General features: G+C 35.0%; 3 protein-coding genes across 4 annotated transcripts; all 3 read left to right on the top strand.

The window, feature by feature from the left end:
- Positions 1 to 197: 197 nt before the first annotated feature.
- Positions 198 to 5,627, top strand: LOC132204209 (transmembrane protein 8B). Its single transcript, XM_059632564.1, has 12 exons — positions 198 to 488; positions 1,119 to 1,284; positions 1,350 to 1,560; positions 1,994 to 2,142; positions 2,201 to 2,329; positions 2,778 to 2,905; positions 2,967 to 3,319; positions 3,652 to 3,860; positions 3,981 to 4,126; positions 4,188 to 4,366; positions 4,667 to 4,927; positions 5,236 to 5,627. The coding sequence occupies exons 1-12, from the start codon at positions 401 to 403 to the stop codon at positions 5,479 to 5,481; spliced, it is 2,265 nt and encodes a 754-aa protein (XP_059488547.1). The 5' UTR covers positions 198 to 400; the 3' UTR covers positions 5,482 to 5,627.
- Positions 5,628 to 6,455: 828 nt separating this feature from the next.
- Positions 6,456 to 13,638, top strand: LOC132204228 (galactosylgalactosylxylosylprotein 3-beta-glucuronosyltransferase P). Of its 2 annotated transcripts, none has more exons than XM_059632599.1 (8): positions 6,456 to 6,651; positions 8,537 to 8,617; positions 10,357 to 10,583; positions 11,126 to 11,402; positions 11,654 to 11,811; positions 11,863 to 12,039; positions 12,093 to 12,206; positions 12,731 to 13,638. In XM_059632599.1, the coding sequence occupies exons 3-8, from the start codon at positions 10,374 to 10,376 to the stop codon at positions 12,836 to 12,838; spliced, it is 1,044 nt and encodes a 347-aa protein (XP_059488582.1). In that variant the 5' UTR covers positions 6,456 to 6,651; positions 8,537 to 8,617; positions 10,357 to 10,373; the 3' UTR covers positions 12,839 to 13,638. The 2 variants fall into 2 exon arrangements, with proteins under 2 accessions (XP_059488582.1, XP_059488583.1); XM_059632600.1 differs by lacking the exon at positions 6,456 to 6,651 and adding an exon at positions 6,680 to 6,701.
- Positions 13,639 to 14,679: 1,041 nt separating this feature from the next.
- On the top strand, positions 14,680 to 18,843 carry LOC132204178 (isocitrate dehydrogenase [NADP] cytoplasmic). Its single transcript, XM_059632509.1, has 10 exons — positions 14,680 to 14,799; positions 16,206 to 16,245; positions 16,324 to 16,517; positions 16,574 to 16,734; positions 16,844 to 16,995; positions 17,152 to 17,280; positions 17,339 to 17,496; positions 17,607 to 17,741; positions 17,970 to 18,132; positions 18,444 to 18,843. The coding sequence occupies exons 1-10, from the start codon at positions 14,784 to 14,786 to the stop codon at positions 18,523 to 18,525; spliced, it is 1,230 nt and encodes a 409-aa protein (XP_059488492.1). The 5' UTR covers positions 14,680 to 14,783; the 3' UTR covers positions 18,526 to 18,843.
- Positions 18,844 to 19,453: the final 610 nt, after the last annotated feature.

Here is a 19,453-nt window from a genome sequence, read left to right as displayed (position 1 = left end):
CTATTGCTAAAACCATATTTTCTTATCAACTTGCCAATCTTTCGTTGAATTTGACTCCACCCCTTTTTATATAGATAAAAGACATTGCAAAAATCACCCGCTTTTTATAAAGCGCGACACATAAAGTTATCTTTGCTGAATGGAGGGGCATCTATGGCGTATACACGAGTTTTTCACAAGTGAGTCAAACACATAGTCGCCGATAAGATCTGCTCACAAGCTCCGAACAAAGGCGCGCGAGTGGCTCGGAATCGATTGCTGGTCGTGTGACGAGTCGGATCGATTTGTGCGCGCAGCTGAAGGGCCGAGACCGACTTAAAAGGGCCACAGCTGCTCACTCTGGGCAGGAGGGTCGCGCGGAGCAGCCGCATGCCCGCCACCGGCCGCGACCTTTGCAGAAATGATGGCCGTGCGGGACACGGCGGTCACCGCGATTGCAGCCGTCCTCCTGCTGTGGGCCTCCCTCGGCAGCGTCACTCGAGCGCAGGGTAACATTTTTTGCTGTACTCCGCAATTTTATTTTTTAGTAGTTTAATGTGGAAATTTAATGATTTTTACATTAAATAAATTTGTGAAATATTCTCATTATGACACTTTTAATTTCTCTCGAACATAACTTTATTTTTAATTTATATCCAATTGCCAATTAAAAAAATTGATGGAATTTAAAATATTAATACTGAAATTTAATGATTTGTGTTCAATTAGTATAATTATTTAATATTTGTATGTAATTTCTGAAATTTCTTGAAAGAAATCTTAAAATTTAAAAGACAGTTTTTCTGTTTAAAAAGACAATATTATGCTAACCTGAAATTCCCAAATTTTTCACTTTTTCAATGTATGAAAATATTGAACGTAATTAGTCTTAAAAAATTTTATTTTCTTTTCAATTGAATAAAAATACATTTGGCCTATTTTCCTATTTTTGAGAAATATTCGTTTTATAATGTCTCATTTTATACATCTATAAAATTTTTACACCATATACTATCCTCATTGAAAAGAGAGAAGCGATAACTTTTGCCCTCTCTTATCTGAATGCGTCATCTCCATATTTTTGTACGTCAAAACTAATTTCATTGCCCCAGAAAGCTAAACAGATTTTTCCCCCTCAGAAATTAGAATAGCATCTCAGCACTGGCAGGGCCGGCAAATTCGAGAATTCCGCAGCTACAGCGACGTTGAGGTTTTCCACTTCCGGGTTCCGGACCAAACTGTGACCGCCAACTGGAACTTCACGGCCAAAGAACTGAACGACTGCGAGCCGAGAAACGTCTCAGTGTAATATAAAGTTAATTCAAAAATTAAAAATATTTGTCTAAATTGATGCAAAAAAATTGTTGCAGTTATGTGAAGCAGGGTAGCTTCCCGGTGGTCAACCCGAACAATGGGAAATTCCCTGATAACTTTCGCACCGAGACTGAGCTGGCAAAGGTCAACGGCCTGTCAATTTTGAGCGACGGCCTCCAGTACTCGCTGTCCGTTGACCGCCCTTTGCCAGGAGACTGGTTCGTAATCGCCTTTCTCACCTTTGAGAACACTAAGATAGAACAAAAGGTAAATTATATTTGAAAAAACAAATTTAAATAGCATTTAATTTATAAAAAAACTGGAATTTTTTACTAATAATTTAAGAAAATATTATTATCTGTCTTCTATATTTAACTTAAAAGTAGTGAAATATATTTTTTTAAATAAAATTTTAAAAGAGTCAAGCATTTTTAAATATGAAATATTTCAGATCTCACAGAAAAATTTTAAGTATACCCATTAAATATTGAATCAATTTTAATCCTTACATTATAAAATGGTTTTGTACATCATTCAAGAAATCAATCGATGGAATCGATGAATTTTAATTTTCAATTTTTTACCAATATTTTTGCTATGATCATAAGAAACAATAAAAAATTTCACTTAATCCAAAAAGTAAATTTGTATGTTTGCATCGCATATAAAAATGTTTTTAACTTAATATAAATTTTTTCAGGGAATAGCTAAGTCGTGTAGATCAAGTTTTTCAACCAAACTAGACATTACGTGGACCAATGAAACAATTCTCCTGATTCCCGAGGTGCAAAACTACCAGGACATCCAAATCCACCAGGAAATTCAACAAGACCAGGAAATTAATTACAAGTATTACAAAGAATTGTGAAACTGAAATTTTTTTAATAACAAAAAACTATTTGCATAGATTTTTCGTGCCAGTGGACACGCACTGGGTCACAATCGATATCAACAAGTGCACGTCCGAGGGGTCGACCGGCTGCCCGATCGAGGTTTACAGACGCGCCAGAGCCCTGCCGCTGATTGACGGCGCGCCGTGAGTTGTCACTAATTATAGCGTCCCCTTTTTATGTTTGTGATTAAATTTAGCATATCCCGATTACGCAAATTCATCTCAAATGGAAAGCAGAGTGAGCAATAATTCATTTTTTTTAAACTATTTATTTATTCCATGTCTTTTCAGTATTGAATAATTTCCTAGAAATAAATTAAAATGAAATTTGCTTAAAAAATAATTATTTTAATTATAAAATTTAAAATTAAAATTTTTAACAATTGTTACAATAATAAAAATTCATTCAAATATTCCCAAGAATTTGTTATTAAAAAAGTAATAATACAACCATTTATAATTTAGTAGCGTAATTTTTTTCTTTAGTATTTTTATATTTCGAAAATTTTAACATCTACACCCCATTTTTTATACACCACCAATTATAAATAAATTAAGAATTTTCATCTCAGAAATAAATAAAAAATTACAGAGCCTTCAATTGTTCCGAAAACACAAACCGATGCAACTCTAGTTTCTTGCCGTTGGAGGGTGAGTGGCACTATTTGACCATCACGGCCCAAGCAAACACATCCTTCTCCTTAAAAGTCATTTTCCAAAGTAATTATAATCCTTTTCAAAATTAAATTAAAAAAAAAAAATTATTGAAAAAAAATATTAGCTTGTGCTCAGGACTATCCAGTGACAAGATATCTGATGATCAACGACATGGAGACGGCAAATATTTGCACGTCTCTGAACAAAAGCTCCAAGTTCCGCATGATCTTCCGCGGGCCGAACGAGCACTTCCGGGCTGCGCCCAAGGAGGTGTGCTGGGACCGCAAGGCCCTTTACCGCAAGACCTCGGCCGCCAGTTTTACCTTCGAGTTCGACCTCCTGCCCGACGCCAACGGCACGACCCCTCTCAAGATGGACGTCAGCACCAGCAGACCGACCATCCTCAGTTTCTTCATCAACCCCAAGCTGGACATCGGCGGCAACACGTGGCTCGACGTCGGAATGGACCCGCTAATGGTGAGTGTAGGGTAGGCAACCGGCGCGACGTACACGACCAAAATTTGCCTACCTGCGTTTGAGCAGGAGCTAATTCCTTTTCATTAATACAGGAGTTTTATTAAAAAATCTTGCTAATCTTATTAAAGATGGAATGAGGAATAACTCTAAAATTTTATAAAGATTGAAAAAATTGAAAATATAAAAAAATTATTAAGCTAGTGGAAAGATCCTTCACTTTGGAATTAAATAGTTTGATACTAAATTGATACTAAATTTTGTATTATTATTTATTATTACTATAATTTAAATTATGGCCTAGCCCTACTAATAAAAATCGATCATATTTCTAGAACACGTCAGAGTACAACGTGACGATCGTGGTGTGCTTCTCACATCTGGAGCGATATGAACCAAAATTCACAAGCCCGAAATGCGATCCAGATAATTTCTACCTGGTCGAGGTGAACCAAACCAAGAAATTCGCCAGGGTGGTCATTCCATACCCAGAGCCTGGAACGTGGAACGTCGCCATCATGCCTTTTTGCCACATTAATGAAACGTAATTATTTAAAATAAATGTATACATAAATTCTAAAAAGTTAAAAAAAATATATATATATATATTTTTTTTTTAATTTTGATCAGATTTCAAATAAAATATTAAAATGTTTCATTTTAGGAAAATTCCGTGTCCAAATGAAACTCTACCCATGTTCTTTGGCATTATCTCCAGTTCGTGTGTGTACGGCAGTTGCGGCCCTTTAGGAAGGTGCAATTACGTCATTAGCGGCGGCCTCCTATTTTCGACCTGCGTCTGCTCTGCAGGTCCGTTTGCATTTTCAATTTTAAAAAGTTGAACTAAGTAGAAATTAAAAATATTTTTCAGGTTACAAGGGCTGGGGTTGCACGGACGCATCCGAGGCCGTCCCCTACGACGAGCTGCTGCTCTCCACCCTTCTGCTCACCCTGAGCAATTTGCTCTTCATTCCGTCCATTGTGCTGGCCATCTACAGGCGCTTCTACACTGAAGCCCTGGTCTACGTTTGCACCATGTTCTTCTCTAGCGTGAGTTTTTTACTTATTTTTCCTATAAAATGATAATTATACATATTGAAATCGAAAAAATTGATCTATATACTGATTTATAAAATATTCAAACATTGAGACTTACGACAGAAAAATAATAATTTCTAGTTCAACCTTCATTTTTATTATATTAAAAATTTTGTTATTTTGCCTATTTACTTTTCACCAAAATTCAGAAAATTGATGCCAAGTTAACAATTTTTCAGCCGCCATTTTCATAAATTTGAAAAAAATACATTGTTTCTGGCCATTTCTAAAAACATTATTCAAATTTTGAAGTTTTATCACGCGTGTGACGGGGTGGCCTATTCCTTCTGCCTGCTGCGGCTGGGCGTGCTGCAGTTCTGCGACTTCTACTCGGCCATCCTTGCCTTTTGGGTCACGTTGGTCGCCATGTCTGACCTTTCACCGACGCTGACCTCGCTGCTGCACATGGCTGGTGCCATCACCGTCGCCCTCGGAATCGAGTACGACAGATATGGCATCCTTGTGTTTGCTGTTCCCGTCGTCTCTGGACTCATTGTGCTCATCGTGTCTTGGGTAATTAATTTTTTCTCTCATTTTAGAAATCCATAGAATCGAATGAGAAAATTAATTTTATTTTATGATAGTCCACGCTATATGGAGATTCCAACGATATATTGGATTGCAACTTTTAGATTGAAAGTGACCGAGTTATTTCGTTTTTGAGTAGCCATAATTTTAAAAAAAGCTTCCAACCTCTAACAATATCGCCGTTTTTTGAATTAATTAAAAAGATCGGATTAATCAGATTTTAAATTTTTCAATCGTTATTTTAATTCAAATCAAATCAGTGCTGCCAACTGAAGAAAATTAATTTTTTGCAGACTTTACACTGTAGGAGGGAGGACGGTTGCTACCCAAGCAAAAAGTACTGGGTGGTGTGTCTGCCACCAGGGCTGCTGTTGGTCGCCATCGGCCTGGTGGTCTACGCATTTCTGCAGACTGAAGACAACTACAAGTTTGTGCACAGCGCCTGGCATGCCATCATGGCCCTGTCCATCATGTTCCTCCTGCCTTTCAGGAGGCAAACCGCACAGGTCAAGCTCTCATGGCGAGGACTCCAAGATTAAAACAAAAATATACTTTATGAAAATCAAAATTTTTGTGTATAATAAGTTTTACGTTATAATGTTTAAGATTCTGTGTAAAATTTACTTAAATTTTAAAATGTAAAAATATTGCGATCAGAGCAAATATTGCAAAAAAATCAATTCTTTACTCAAATTTGCTTTTTGTCAAATTCATGAAGATGTGTCATTTTGACTTACTTTTCCAAACGGATCATTGAAATCGAATGTTAAAATATGCACAAATCTTTCTTGTATATTCTCGGAATCATCTCCGTGAAAACTTGTGATCATAGTCATTCATTACAATTTTTGTTGGAAAACGTCTTGAAAATGCATTTGATGGACAAAGAAAGAAAAATGTTATAATATTTAGAGATACAAAATTCTGACGAAAATCAATTTCTATTTTTAAAGTTGGCTTTAAATGAGGATTTAAAGAGACGCACATTATTTAAAAATATTTCCTTATTCTAATATTCTCGCCGTGATAATAAAATTTAAAAATATATGCATACATATATTTTATTTCTTAATAATTTTATATTTAAATGTAATTAAGCATGAAAAATTATCAGACATTTTAAGCCAAAATATTAAATTAATGAAGAGCAGCAAGGGAAATATAATTGTATACACAAATTTTCATTTTAAAATTAACTTAATTTTTCCTATTAAAATTATTTGGAAAACCTTCTTAAAAATTTTTTAAATATATATAAAAAAAACTTGTGAGTTTTGAATAATTTTAATTTGAGTCGATTAAAAATGTGCAAAAATCAATTATTGCGGAGTAACTGCGGCTTCATCCGGTAGATGATCATGGTGCGGTGTTGGACGAGGAGCGCCTCCAGCGGGCTACACGTGCAGATCTCGCACGGTCGGCGGGGGGTGGCCATGGCAACCACCCCCCGCATGGCACACGCACCCCCGATCGATTCGCGCACGCTGGACTGTTGGCGAAACTGAACCGGCAGTGCTGCTGCTGGCGAAATGACAACACACGCCTGCTGTGCTCCGGACAGAGGCGCTGCTGCTTTATCAGTGGCCGGCCGCCGGGGTTGAGTCTCGAGCCCAAGCCAGAGATAAGCCAGTCGGTAGCACATGCTGCTCAAACAACAATCGTCCCGGCCCAGCAGCTCCACCGAGGGACACGCGCGAGTTGCTTTGCAGGTGCGTCTATATCCACCCCTTCGGTATTGCACCCCTCCACTTCTGCAAAAGTAATAATTTCATAATCAGCATTGTGATTAAAAAAAAGAGTTTTTAGTTTTTTCCAATAAAATTATTTTTTATAATTCATAAATTTCTGTATTTTTTATCAGTTCGGGAATTATTCCAAACAATTAATAACAAAAGTTTAATTTTTTTTTAAGATTAATTATGCTTATTTTATTTCATTATGGAGCGAACAAGGAAAGTGAAAAATTAACTTGTGACTTATCGCCCTGACGTTGAATTACGATCCGAGCCGCGAGATATTTGAGACGAAGTCGGTGTAAAATTATTTCCCATTTTGAGTGGTTTCTTTGATATGTTTTAACTTATCAAAAGTGAAAAAAAAATCCGATTCAAATAATATATTAATGATTTATGAGGCATTAAAAAAAATTACAATAATGATATTATTTGAATAAAATGAGAATTTTTTTAAATTCTAATTTCAATTCTTAAACTCATTTCAAAATATTAGTATAATTAATTTTAAGAAATAATGAAATTAATTGAGTGAAAATCTTTGGTGGCGAGACGGGTCGGAAGTCCGGTGTAGATAAATATGCGCACTCTTTATAACGCTTTGAAAGTCAATCCATTTCCCTCGATCATTTTTCAAGTTGATATGTTCAAAATCTATGTCAGCAGATATTTATTTATATACGCTTTTGATCTTGTGGCTTTCAAGTGGCGGCGACAGAAACAATATCTGAGATAATTTTCTATAGTTATACACATGCCCATGCACTTCTTGATTTCTCTCTCTTTGGCGTATGGAAGAGCGATAAGAAGAATAATTCAGTATAACGCAGTGCAGCTCTCTGTCGACGACTGCGCTGATTATTTGCCTAAACGCCCCTTGCCCTCTGACGTCACGTGTGCTGGTCGCGTGGCCCGGTACACTTTTCGTCCCTCAGCCGCAGGGCGGAAGTGGCCTTCTTTTTACCCCTGGGGAGTCTCATTTGAATATATATTTGTGAAGATATTTTTTATGAAAAGGAGGTACATATGTATAACGTTTGATAGCGATTTAATAACTGAGGACTTTTAAGGAATTTGTAAATCCAAAATTAAATATTTGATAAGTGACATTTCCCTTTCCCTCTAATCTAACCACGCGGTCGGGACTGCGATTAAAAGCGAGCGAGTAGACTTCCCAAGTAATAATAATTAGACTTCCTGTTACTTTAATATTGCACTCGGTTAAGTTCTAAATCAATCGCTTGCCTAACTCGTTACGCAATTCTCGGCACAGGCAATAGTGATTTTTTTATTTGAAACGCTTTTTAACCTGGCAGGATTTTATTCCCGATCTTTACATTTTAAAACAATTTTCAATATTTCTCGTGTTGAATTTTTTTCAGATTAGAATAATTTAAGTCCAGAATATTAACCAACGACTTATCTTTGAAGTATTTGAAGTTTGTTTCGCACATAAATATAATTTATTTCATTTTGAGGACTTTTAATGGATTTTCTTAATGGCCAATTTTTATTTTATGAGATTTTTATAACTCTCTCTTGAAGCATTTTCAATATAAATCTTGTTTTGCTTTAGTTATTTTATTGGTAACTATAATTTTCATCTTTATAAAAATTTATTTTTGAATTTAAACAAAATCAGTTCCGTGTTATGGTAAATTTTAGAAAATAAATATAATTTAATATTCCTTATTTTGATAAAATATATGACTTGGTAAAAAAAGCATTTTTGAGCTTTTTGAAGATTCAAAATTACTTAATCCCATATATTGGAACTAAAATCTTCAGCCTAAGAATAAATTTCCCATTTAAGACAAAAAGGATTCCATTTTCAACCGCATTTTTTTTTATCGTGTTTCAGATTTCCTGGATGAGAAAATGAAGCATGTGACCAGCGTTGCTATTATGTGAGAGGCACGGCAACTATGGATACAATCACCAGGTACATTTTGTTCATCCCAAAACTTGCGTCGGTTGCTGTACTTTTGATCACGAGTGTGTGGAAAGAACGAAATTGGTAGCGATTTAGGACTTATTTAAACAAACACACGGGAGAGAGAAATAAAGTAACAAAAATGTTTACGGGACTCAGATTAGATAATAGGCGCGTGCATCCCCCTGCATCGATTAAACGGCAAACAACCGAAATATACGTGTTGTAACAAACACACACTTGATGCCAAACAGTTTCCTAGTAGAAAAATTGGTCAAGGAGTTTTTTTTTATCTTTAAGAGTTTACATAGTTATAGAGACGATCGATTTGAGTTTAAACTTTGATTGTTTCAAGTTGGAAAATTAGTAATGCGGTGTGCTTAGAGATTATAAAACGGATAAGAGATCTAGATAAAATTGGACTAGACATTTTATTTAAAAAATTAATTAATGCTTTTACTTTTTGTAGATTTATTTTTATAAAAATAATTTTTCTGCCATCATAAGTAAATAAAAATATATAAAAGGCTTTTTATTTAAGTGGACCTGTTGTAATATATCGTCATTTAATTAAAAACTATAATCTAGTTGTTTTTCATCTCTCTTTTCAAATCGCGTGAGCTGCCGAGACCGCAAACTGAATAAAAAATAACGTGCTTTCCTGCCACTGTACTTTTTTACTTTTACACACTTTTTGACACGCTGCGGGAATTTGAAATATTTAAGGGCGGTGCGGGAAGAAAGAGTCTCTCGAAAATCGGGACCCCTTTTGCTTCTCTCTCGTATTCGCTCATCGAAGAAAAGAAGCCGTACAATACCCTTGACCCCTTGGGAGAATAAATACGTTCGCATTTTTAAGTGGTGCACACTCCGGCCGAACGAGGAGAAAACGAACAAAAACCCTTTCAGCATACCATAATGATTCTCCTCGTTTTTTCTACAATAATCGAAAATAATGCGAAATCGAAACTTTTGAAGCGAAGCAACAAATTGATAATTTAAAATACGTGAAACTTATTTATAATTTAAAAACGTCAAAATTAAATAACGCTTAATGTATTGAAAATATAATATCCTGGTATAGGCTGTTTTCAATCTATTCAAAAGTTTTTCGACAATTTCTATGTTTTGTAAAATTACCTATAAATTTTAAATTTAATCCCGTCATGTTCTTATATTCTTGTCTACTACTTGTCCAAAAGAAAAGCAATAAACTTCAAAATAATAGTAAGAAATTATTTTTATTTATCATATGTTTTATGAGCCTTTTTAAGTTTGGAAAAATCCAACTGTCAAGTTAATTCATTTCATTAAAATGTTAAAGCTGAAGTAATGCAATTTATCACACTGTTTGAAATAAAGATTTTAAAAACCAATGAAATTCTTTTGACGCGCGTGTCGATTTCCACATTGTATTCCGCGCCAGTGACGTTCGCCTACTTGAGTCGAGGGTATGCAACCCGCTTCGATCGCGCACTTTATACTTTTTCTTCTTCACCGTGTGTTGACACGTGGACTCGAGCAATTCGACTTAATAAATAATAAACTCAGTCGGTCTTTCCCAAAAGCAATTTGCAAAATTGCTCTCGTGCGCCGCCGGCGATGATGGCAATAATTTAAAATAAAGCGCTCGCGGGGTGCATCGCACGCGACCCTCATTAGTCTGTGCCGTGGTAAAAATTTCTCTCCCTTATCAGATGGCTCGAAACGCACACACCTCTAGTTAGTCATTTGAAATGCTTTCGCAGGCGGTGCTGCTGAGAGCATGAATTTGTACCGCAAGTTTTCGCTGATGGCGGTCTTTGCTCTGGGCCTGTTCGCCGTGCAGTACCACCTGCTGACCACGTGGTGGGTCCAGGGCGTCCGATCCGAGGCGCCGCTCTCCGTCGTCCGGCTCTCCCTCGACAGATTGCAGCTCTCGCCAGAACTCACCGCAGCCGTTTCACAGGAACACCTCCGGAGAATCGTCGAGGAGGTAAATCCAATTCCGTAATATGCATTTTGTTAAAAAATTTCAAATCAACAGATAATAAATATTAAAATATTTTTATAATTATTAATGTTATAGCGAAGATTGTATATTTGTCAACATTGTTTCAATAATTTTTTTTCAAAATTTTAATTTTAATTGAAAAGAAATCATATTCTAAATAGACTAATTTAAGAAAAAAGACCTTCCACATCAAGCATAATTTTTGGCGACCATTAAGATGTTTAAAAGCCTCGAGTTTGATTTAATTTAGTCGATTTACAAGTATTTGTATTCATTATTTTGGATCCTTTTATATTTATGTAAAAAACTATTAATTTTACAATTAAAAAGGGTATTCTTTGTTTGGTCCCAAGAATCATAAATAATGTGCTCAAAACAAATACAAAAAATTTTAATTTTAAAAGATATGCTTTAAAGTTTCTTTTCTACTAAAATCTAATCTAATCTTTTCTTTTAAATCTAAAATAGAACATGAAATTAAATATAATTTGAAGAGGCGATAAATTTGAAATCTTAAATTTCAGGTGAGCCAGCAGATGGTCCAAGTACTGCCGGAGTGCGTGCCGGTGGCCGCGGCGACGACGGCGCGGCCCAAGGTAGTGGAGCCGCTGCCGCCCAAATTGTACATCATCACCCCCACGTACCGCCGGCCGGAGCAGCAGCCCGAGATGACCAGACTGTCCCAAACGCTTCTGCACGTCAAGAACATCAAGTGGCTGGTCATCGAGGACGCGGCGGCGCCCACGCCAGAAATCACTCGCCTGCTCAAACGCACCGGAATCGATTTCGAGCACCTCGTCGGTGAGTTTCCCGAATTTTCAGGGGTCAAGTGAAAAGTTGTGTATTTGATTAACGTTGACGACAACCCCCTCAAAATTTTTATTTTAACCATCTTTATTTCCTATACCATTTTAACCCTTTATACATCTAGATTTAATAAAATAGACTCTCATTGAATGAGAAAGAAATAAACGAAAACCTATTTTCGCTGCTTTGCTGTACGACTGCAGACATGTCTAACTGTCGTCGCGGTTTGCTTATTTGTTTTGCAGCTCCAATGCCGGCCAAGTATAAAAACAAAAAGGGCAGCAAGCCAAGAGGGGTTTCCAACAGAAACAAGGGCATAGAATGGATCAAGGCCAACGCCGTCGACGGGGTCATGTACTTTGCAGACGACGACAACACCTACGACGTCAGAATTTTCGAACAGGTCTGTGATCAATTTTTGGCGTATGTATAACTAATTTTTTCCTGAATTCAGATGCGACACACCAAGAAGGTGTCGATGTGGCCGGTCGGTTTGCTGACCAAGTTTGGACTGAGCACGCCGGTGGTCAAGAACGGCAAGTTCCGCGGCTTCTACGACGGCTGGATCGCCGGTCGCAAGTTCCCCGTCGACATGGCCGAGTTTGCCGTCAACGTCAAATTTTTACTCAAGGTATAAAATTGATGACAATAATTTGTTGGATCTCATGTTATTGTCCAAAACAGAGGCCAAAAGCTGCCATGCCTTACAAGCCAGGGTTCGAGGAGGACGGTTTTCTGAAGAGCCTGGCGCCCTTCGACCCGAAGGAAGTCGAGCTCCTCGCCAACAACTGCAGCGAGGTCAGTTTTTTTTATATCAGTGTGATAAAAATTCTTATTCATACTTTAATTCCTAAAAGGGCTTCTTTAGTGATGGTTTGATGAATTGAAAGTTTATTTATTTGATTCCAATGAAAACAAAATTTCATAACCAATGTCAAAACAGTTCATCGAAAGTGATTTTTTACATATCCCTGTAGTTTCAAAAAGGCTTTAGGCAGGAATAACCTTTTTGTATAAAACCCTTTCAACCCTTGAAAATTGTTTTGATCTTGATTTTGATTTCAGTCCTAAGATTTGGTTCTTTTATAGAATGATATTAAAAAAACTAAAAATCATTATTTAATTAATTTTTTTTTAAATAACATTTGAAAAAATTTTATTACATTTTTATTGATTTTTATAAACTTCTAAAAACGAATATACTATTTTCCTCGAGATTTTATCCGGATATTAAATTCTTTCCACGCCAATTTGACAGTTGACTTACGAAAATCAAAACTTTCAAATACAATTTTTGACCTCTGTAATTTAAATTTGTGTAGATTCTGGTGTGGCACACACAGTCGAAGAAGAATCCGCCGTCTGCGCCGTTGAATGAGACGCTCTACAAGGACACTAATCTGATTGAGCTTAAAAAGCACATGGTGTAGCGGACGCGCTCTGCTCTCTGTGAATGACACTATACTCTGCAGCGTTGTGACTTTTCTCTCTATCTCCAGCATTAATTAGCATGTAATGGAAAAAATAAGCAGCGGTCAACTCTCCTCTAAACTGTAATTATATTTCAACGAATATATAAAATTAACTTACGTGTACATATGTATGTGAATGTGACAATTTCCTACTGCCTCTCCATTAAGAAATAAAAACACGAACATTGTGATAATTTCCGTAAAATTAAGTATGATGCATAAAATAAAAATGAGCCTCCTGATGAAAAAAAACTTTCTCGCCGAACAAGTGCGAATTTTCGGTGTAAAAATTAATGAAATTTCTGCAAGTCCCACTCCAGCATCAATTATCTAATAGCATTCTTTGTTAATTTTCAAAGACAATCCATCTAATTGATTGTTACATAATTCTCGTTCATAAACTTATATATTTGCTCGGCTGCTTTTAATACAATTTTGTGGCATTTCGCCGTCTCATCAAATATATCTGTCGATTTTAAATTAATGTGTATATAAAAACGTGAGAGGTGAAGAAATTAATACAAATGACTGAAAATCAGTAGCTGCAAACCATTGAAAAATAATAATGTGGTCGAAATCAAAATAACTGTGAAAAAGCAAAAAGGCCTGTCTTGAATTGTGAAAAAAATTATTGTATATGAGTTGTAGCCAAATATTTAGTTTTTGAGAGACAAAAATGACTCTTACTACGATGATCCCTGAAAGACTTTTGAAATATTACACTAATAAAATGTAGCGGGTAACTATTAAAAATTAAATATGTGCGTTTTATTCCTCGGTGAATAAAAAAAAATTATAATAATAATAATTTATTTTATATATGAATATAACATATTTAAAAATATTATTTTTATTCATGTTCAAAATTGTATTTTTTTTTAAAAGTACATTTTGCTCAAATTAGTCTTTATTTTCAAATATTCAAATTTTTAAATGTTCAGAATGACAAACTAAATAAATCCAAAGACCCGGTTTAGTTAAAACATATAGATTATATAATAATAATTATTTTCATAAGAAGATCTCATTCCATCTTTTTCTTATTCCACCTGTGTAGTGTAGAATATTTATTTATCTCTTTGAATAATTTGAATATTTTAATATACAGTTAATTATAGCACAATTATTTTTTCATAAACGCAGGTGTTGTTGGGGAAAACGTCATCTGCTCTCTCCTTGTATATAAGCGCACGTGAGGAATCTTATGATGTTCTTTTAATCCTCCTGTATATTTTAACTTACAGTGTGTGTACCACTATAGTTTTTAATAATACACAGCTATTGCAATGCACTTGCCGCAATTAAAAAAATCGATTTTATGGAATCAATGAAGAGAGTAAATAAAATCCAAAACTGTATTTAAATAAAAATGATAATATAAAAGTTAAATTTTTTAAAACTTCCTCAGAAATAATAATGATAAATATTAATTGTTGTTAAATACACATAAAAATAAAATATAATAAATTTTTTTACCAAATACTAGAGAATATTGACAAAGAAGTGCTAAAAAATCCATTTTTTTATTTTTTAAATAATTTCATTCCGCAAATCAAGTTTAGAAGACATAATAGAAGATGTTATTTTATTACACTTTTTTTTAGATTTCAATTCCTCTCAATTTTGGAATTTTAAAAAATTTCCATAATCCAAAGTTGCCAAAGCAACTTTTGGTGGCTTTGGCGCCGCGAATCTGAGGACGAATTTGCTGATGTTTATTTCCTCACTCATTTGTTTGCGGCATTCGACACCAGATGCCTCTGCAGTGGCGTCCAAGAGCGAGAGGTGTGTGCGTGTGACGTGTAGTGTCATCGTCCCTCCTCTTTTTCTAGTCGTACTCGTCGTCGTCTTATCAATTCGTGAAGTACAACATCTTTTGCTTTCCAGCTCCGAAGCCGCAACCATGTCCAAGATCCAGGGTACGTGACTTTTCACCTAAATTTCGCGTAAACCGCGTCGAACCGGCACCGATTTCAGTGAAAAGTTTGAATTAATCGGTCACTCAAGCCGGCGGTGCATGTTTGTTTGGGAAAAATCATGTGACAGATATTTAATTCCGACTTTTTAATATGCAACGCCTGCGACTTTTGATATAATGCACGGCTCATTAGCATTGATAGGAGGGGGGAGCACGAATTATGAGTGCATTGAAATTATGTTCACCTTGAGGACGTGACAGGGCAATTTTTGTGTCAAAAAGTTATCAAAGAAAACCCTTTTCTTATCTGGTAATGAAATTCTGCCAGCATTCTCGTTTTCATTTGATTTTTCTTTTTTCAAATATATTGCTTTCAATATCTTCCTAATCTAGCCGGGAGGTCTCTCTTTTGATAAGACACGTACGCGGTCTCTATAAAATTTTCCACTCTATGAACAGCAAAATTTATATTTAGAGAAATATCCATTGAAGAAAGAAAAAGAGAAATTTGTCGAGTATGGAAAAGGAAAGTTGAAGGATTTTTTTTTTTTTTTGATGGAGATCGATGATCAAAGAAAAAGGTGGAAGGATCGAGGAGAGGGGAAATACTTCTTATAGTGCCAGGCACAGTAATCCTTTATTCTTAACCTAGTTGGTGAGCTGGTTTTATCCAGATATAAGTAAAGGGTTACCTTAATTATTCTAGCCAAAGTGATTAATAATTTATTACAGGATAAATAAATGAAAAACATTTAATTTTAGAAATTTACTGCGGTATTTAATTAATAATTAAAAGCATTAAAATAGTTAATGATAATTTTTTCATGACATAAATCGTAATTTTTTAAAGGTTTTATGGTTGTGATAAAATTATGTAGTTTAATTTTATTTATAATTAATTGGCATAACACTAAAGTTTTGTGAACATTTATATTAAATATTAAAAATATTTATTACAGAAAATTTCTCAGTATTTCAAATTTTTCTTATTGAAATTACAATTCTTTTTAGAGCAATGTATTGGAAAAGAAAGTTGTCTTTATTTAATAAAATATTATTAAATTTCGATGCCGATAAAATTTTTATTTATTTATTAATTTTTTCTCCATTTATATTTTCGTTGCCAGAAATTTAAAAAATCTTTAATTTTTAAATTAAAACATATTATATTTTAATGAAATATTACATGGTTATTTAATTAAGGGATTAATTATCTAGCAATTTAATAAGAAAATTTTTTTTAATCACTTATTGTTAATGGCAGCGTAATGTGGTAATTTGGCTTAAATTGTAACCATTAAAATTTTAAATATTTAATTTTATGTTTATTTTTTTATGTTCATTCTATAATTTAAAAAAAGTAACAATTTTTACAATTTAATAATAATTAAATTTATGGATTTACAGCCGGGCCAGTCGTTGACATCCTCGGGGATGAAATGACCAGGTAAAAAAATTAGCAATTTTCTTGATTATTATTATTATTATTGATTGACTTTTTTTACATTTTATTTCATTTAAACAGAATTATCTGGGACATAATTAAAGACAAGTTGATTCTGCCGTTCCTCGACATCGAGTTGCACACTTACGACCTGGGCATCGAGAACCGTGACAAGACTGAAGACAAGGTCACCGTCGAGTGCGCCAACGCAATCAAGAAGTACAATGTCGGCATCAAGTGCGCCACCATCACCCCCGACGAGAACAGAGTCAAAGGTCGGTTCGCATGAGTTTCTCTTTTGCTGTCGAAATTATTTTTCTTGTCTTTAAAGAATTCAACTTGAAGCAAATGTGGAAGTCGCCGAACGGCACCATTCGAAACATTCTCGGCGGCACCGTCTTCAGGGAACCCATCATTTGCAAAAACATTCCTCGACTGGTCACCTGCTGGACCAAGCCCATCATCATTGGCCGCCACGCTCACGCTGACCAAGTAATTTTTAATTAAAAACGATAATAAATATTTCATTATTTTTAATTATAAAAAACTAAAAATTATTCTTTTTTGAATAAAATAAATTTTTAATTTAATTTAATTTTAGTACAAAGCAACAGAACTGATGGTGCCTGAAGCAGGAAAGGTGCAACTTGTGTTTGTGCCGAAGAGTGGTGGTCCCGGTGAGACCAAGGTGGTGCACGAATTCGACGGCGCCGGAGTCACCCTTGCCATGTTCAACACCGACGAGTCCATTCGGTAAGGATTAAACTGTGTTGTAAAAATTTGAATCACCACATTTTCTTTTCCAAAATTTAATTTAAAACTTCATTATTAAAAATCCTTTATTCACCAGAACAGACTTTAATTTTTGCTTCAAATAATTAGATTAAAATTTTTGTTAATTTTTTCCAGCGGATTTGCGCACTGCTCGTTGCAGTACGCCTTGAACAGGGGCTACCCTCTTTACATGAGCACCAAGAACACCATTCTCAAGTTCTACGACGGCCGTTTCAAGAACATTTTCCAGGAAATCTACGACAAGTATATTTAACGTCAAATAAAATAGGTGCAAAGACTGAAATTTTAATTTTTTTTCTAGCGAGTACAAGGAAAAGTACGAGGCCAAGGGCATTTGGTACGAGCACCGTTTGATTGACGACATGGTTGCCTACGCCATGAAGTCCGAGGGAGGATTTGTCTGGGCCTGCAAAAACTACGACGGCGACGTCCAGTCGGACTCTGTAGCTCAGGGTTACGGTAATATAAGTCCATAACTATTTCATATTATATTGAATCAAAATATTACTTTGCTTGAATCCAATACAGTAAAATATTTGGATGATTTAGTTTTAAATAATATTTCTCAGGCTCATTGGGAATGATGACCTCTGTCCTGATTTGCCCTGATGGAAAAACCGTCGAGTCCGAGGCCGCCCATGGAACAGTTACCCGCCATTACAGGTTCCATCAACAGGGCAAGGAAACCTCAACCAATCCCATTGGTCAGTAAACAAAGTTTAAAATTAATGAAAGTCTTCATTCTGATTAATTTTTTAAGTCGCTCTTGAAAACCCCCAAAAATTAATTAGAGTTTATTTAAAATAATAATATTTAAACTGAAAAGCAAATAATAGGCCAAGACTATTTTCCTGCAATTTGCTACATTTTTTTCTTTGTTCATTAATTTTTTTACTGGCAAACAAATATTAAATTTTATCGGCTTTCCACAGCTTCCATCTTTGCATGGACCAGAGGGCTCCTTCACCGTGCCAAGTTGGACAACAACGCTGCTCTGAAGAATTTTGCCGAAAAACTGGAAGAAGTGTGTGTGGAGACCATTGAAGACGGTCATATGACCAAGGATCTTGCTATCTGCATCAAGGGCATGGCAGGGTAATTGACAAATTTCAAATTTAATTCGATAAAAAATTGGTTAATCTTAATAAACAAATTTAAATAATAAAATATAATTTAATTAAAAATTGATCGAGTAAATTTTAAAAAAGGGACTCCATAGGTGGCTCAGTTTCCCAGCTGGAGTTTAAATTTAATTTTTTTTTTTTTTAATATTAAATTAATATGGATATAATTTAAATAAAAGGAGTAGTGTTTATGAAAAAAAAAATTATATTCATCTTTATTGTTGGCACATTTAAAAATTAATTTATGTAAAAGTTAATTTTGTTGAAATATCAATGTTTCAGTGTCAAGCGTGAGGACTACCTGGACACATTCGCCTTCATGGACAAGTTGGCCGAAAACCTGAAGAAGAAGCTGGCCTGTTGACTAGCAAAGCCCCCTCAATCTGCGCTTGCCTCAAAAATGTAATAAGTTCGAAGAAACACCAAGCAAGTTAAGCTTTAATTTTTCAAGTCTTCAGATAATTTGACACCATAAGCGGTTGATTTTTTACTCATTTAAAATGCGTGATGGACAAATTTGACGGAATTTAATTCGAGTGATGCAAAATAATAATTATTCAATGAATTACTAATAAAAGTCACACGAAGGGAAAAACTAGTTCATTATTTAAAATTTAATGTAGACACCTAACAACTGTTTAAAATAAAAAATTAATTATTTGTATTTAGTTTGGATTAATAATTTCTGAGCTGTTTGAATTTTTCACCAGGTTCCTCCGACATTTTTAATTAAAAGAAATTTTTAGCTTCAAATAATTTTTAAATATATTATAAATTAACAAATTCTAGGACTGATTGTCATTGTCGTTGGTAAAAAATTACTTTCTCTGTTTATAAATCACAGCATGTAATAATTGCAGGCCCAGTTTCTCTTTTTCTCTCTGCTTTTTTGGTGAGAGGGAGTGAAAAAGGTGCAGGAAGTAATAAACGGGAATTATTTATCAGCGGCAAAAACAAAAGCTGCTCTCCGCAGAAAGATATACACTTTTTCTCTTCCGGCGCCGCTGCCGTCAGCGTTGCGGCCTCCGGTCATTATTCTTGAAAACCTTCAGCCGCCATTAGCTGCTCTTTCCACCCCCGTGATAAGCTTAGCCCTCATTCGTTTTGTCCAATAAAACCAGGTCGGCGCTTAATCAGCTTCATATAATTCCCACGCTGACTAACTTTAAAGCTGCACATGGGCCGGCGCAGTCCAGAGATATATAATTAAAAATTTCACAGAAGGTCTTTCTTACTAAAAGTAGCTTCCCACTTTTTTATGGCTGCAAAATTACCTTTTTATGCCCCAAAAC

This window comes from Neocloeon triangulifer, unplaced genomic scaffold, assembly GCF_031216515.1.
Source record: "Neocloeon triangulifer isolate White Clay Creek 2 clone unplaced genomic scaffold, ASM3121651v1 ptg000022l, whole genome shotgun sequence".
In the NCBI taxonomy this organism is placed as follows: domain Eukaryota; kingdom Metazoa; phylum Arthropoda; class Insecta; order Ephemeroptera; family Baetidae; genus Neocloeon; species Neocloeon triangulifer.
Note: the sequence above shows the minus strand (reverse complement) of the source record. Positions and strands in the feature narration are given on the sequence as shown.

Coding starts and splice junctions, on each gene's coding strand:
- LOC132204209 (XM_059632564.1), top strand. CDS start 401: ATGATGGCCGTGCGGGACACGGCGGTCACCGCGATTGCAGCCGTCCTC. Junction 3,861..3,980: donor TTTTGCCACATTAATGAAAC/GTAATTATTTAA, acceptor GTTTCATTTTAG/GAAAATTCCGTGTCCAAATG. Junction 4,367..4,666: donor GCACCATGTTCTTCTCTAGC/GTGAGTTTTTTA, acceptor CAAATTTTGAAG/TTTTATCACGCGTGTGACGG.
- LOC132204228 (XM_059632599.1), top strand. CDS start 10,374: ATGAATTTGTACCGCAAGTTTTCGCTGATGGCGGTCTTTGCTCTGGGC. Junction 11,403..11,653: donor CGATTTCGAGCACCTCGTCG/GTGAGTTTCCCG, acceptor TTTGTTTTGCAG/CTCCAATGCCGGCCAAGTAT. Junction 11,812..11,862: donor ACGTCAGAATTTTCGAACAG/GTCTGTGATCAA, acceptor TCCTGAATTCAG/ATGCGACACACCAAGAAGGT.
- LOC132204178 (XM_059632509.1), top strand. Junction 16,518..16,573: donor CGACGAGAACAGAGTCAAAG/GTCGGTTCGCAT, acceptor TTGTCTTTAAAG/AATTCAACTTGAAGCAAATG. Junction 18,133..18,443: donor TGCATCAAGGGCATGGCAGG/GTAATTGACAAA, acceptor TCAATGTTTCAG/TGTCAAGCGTGAGGACTACC.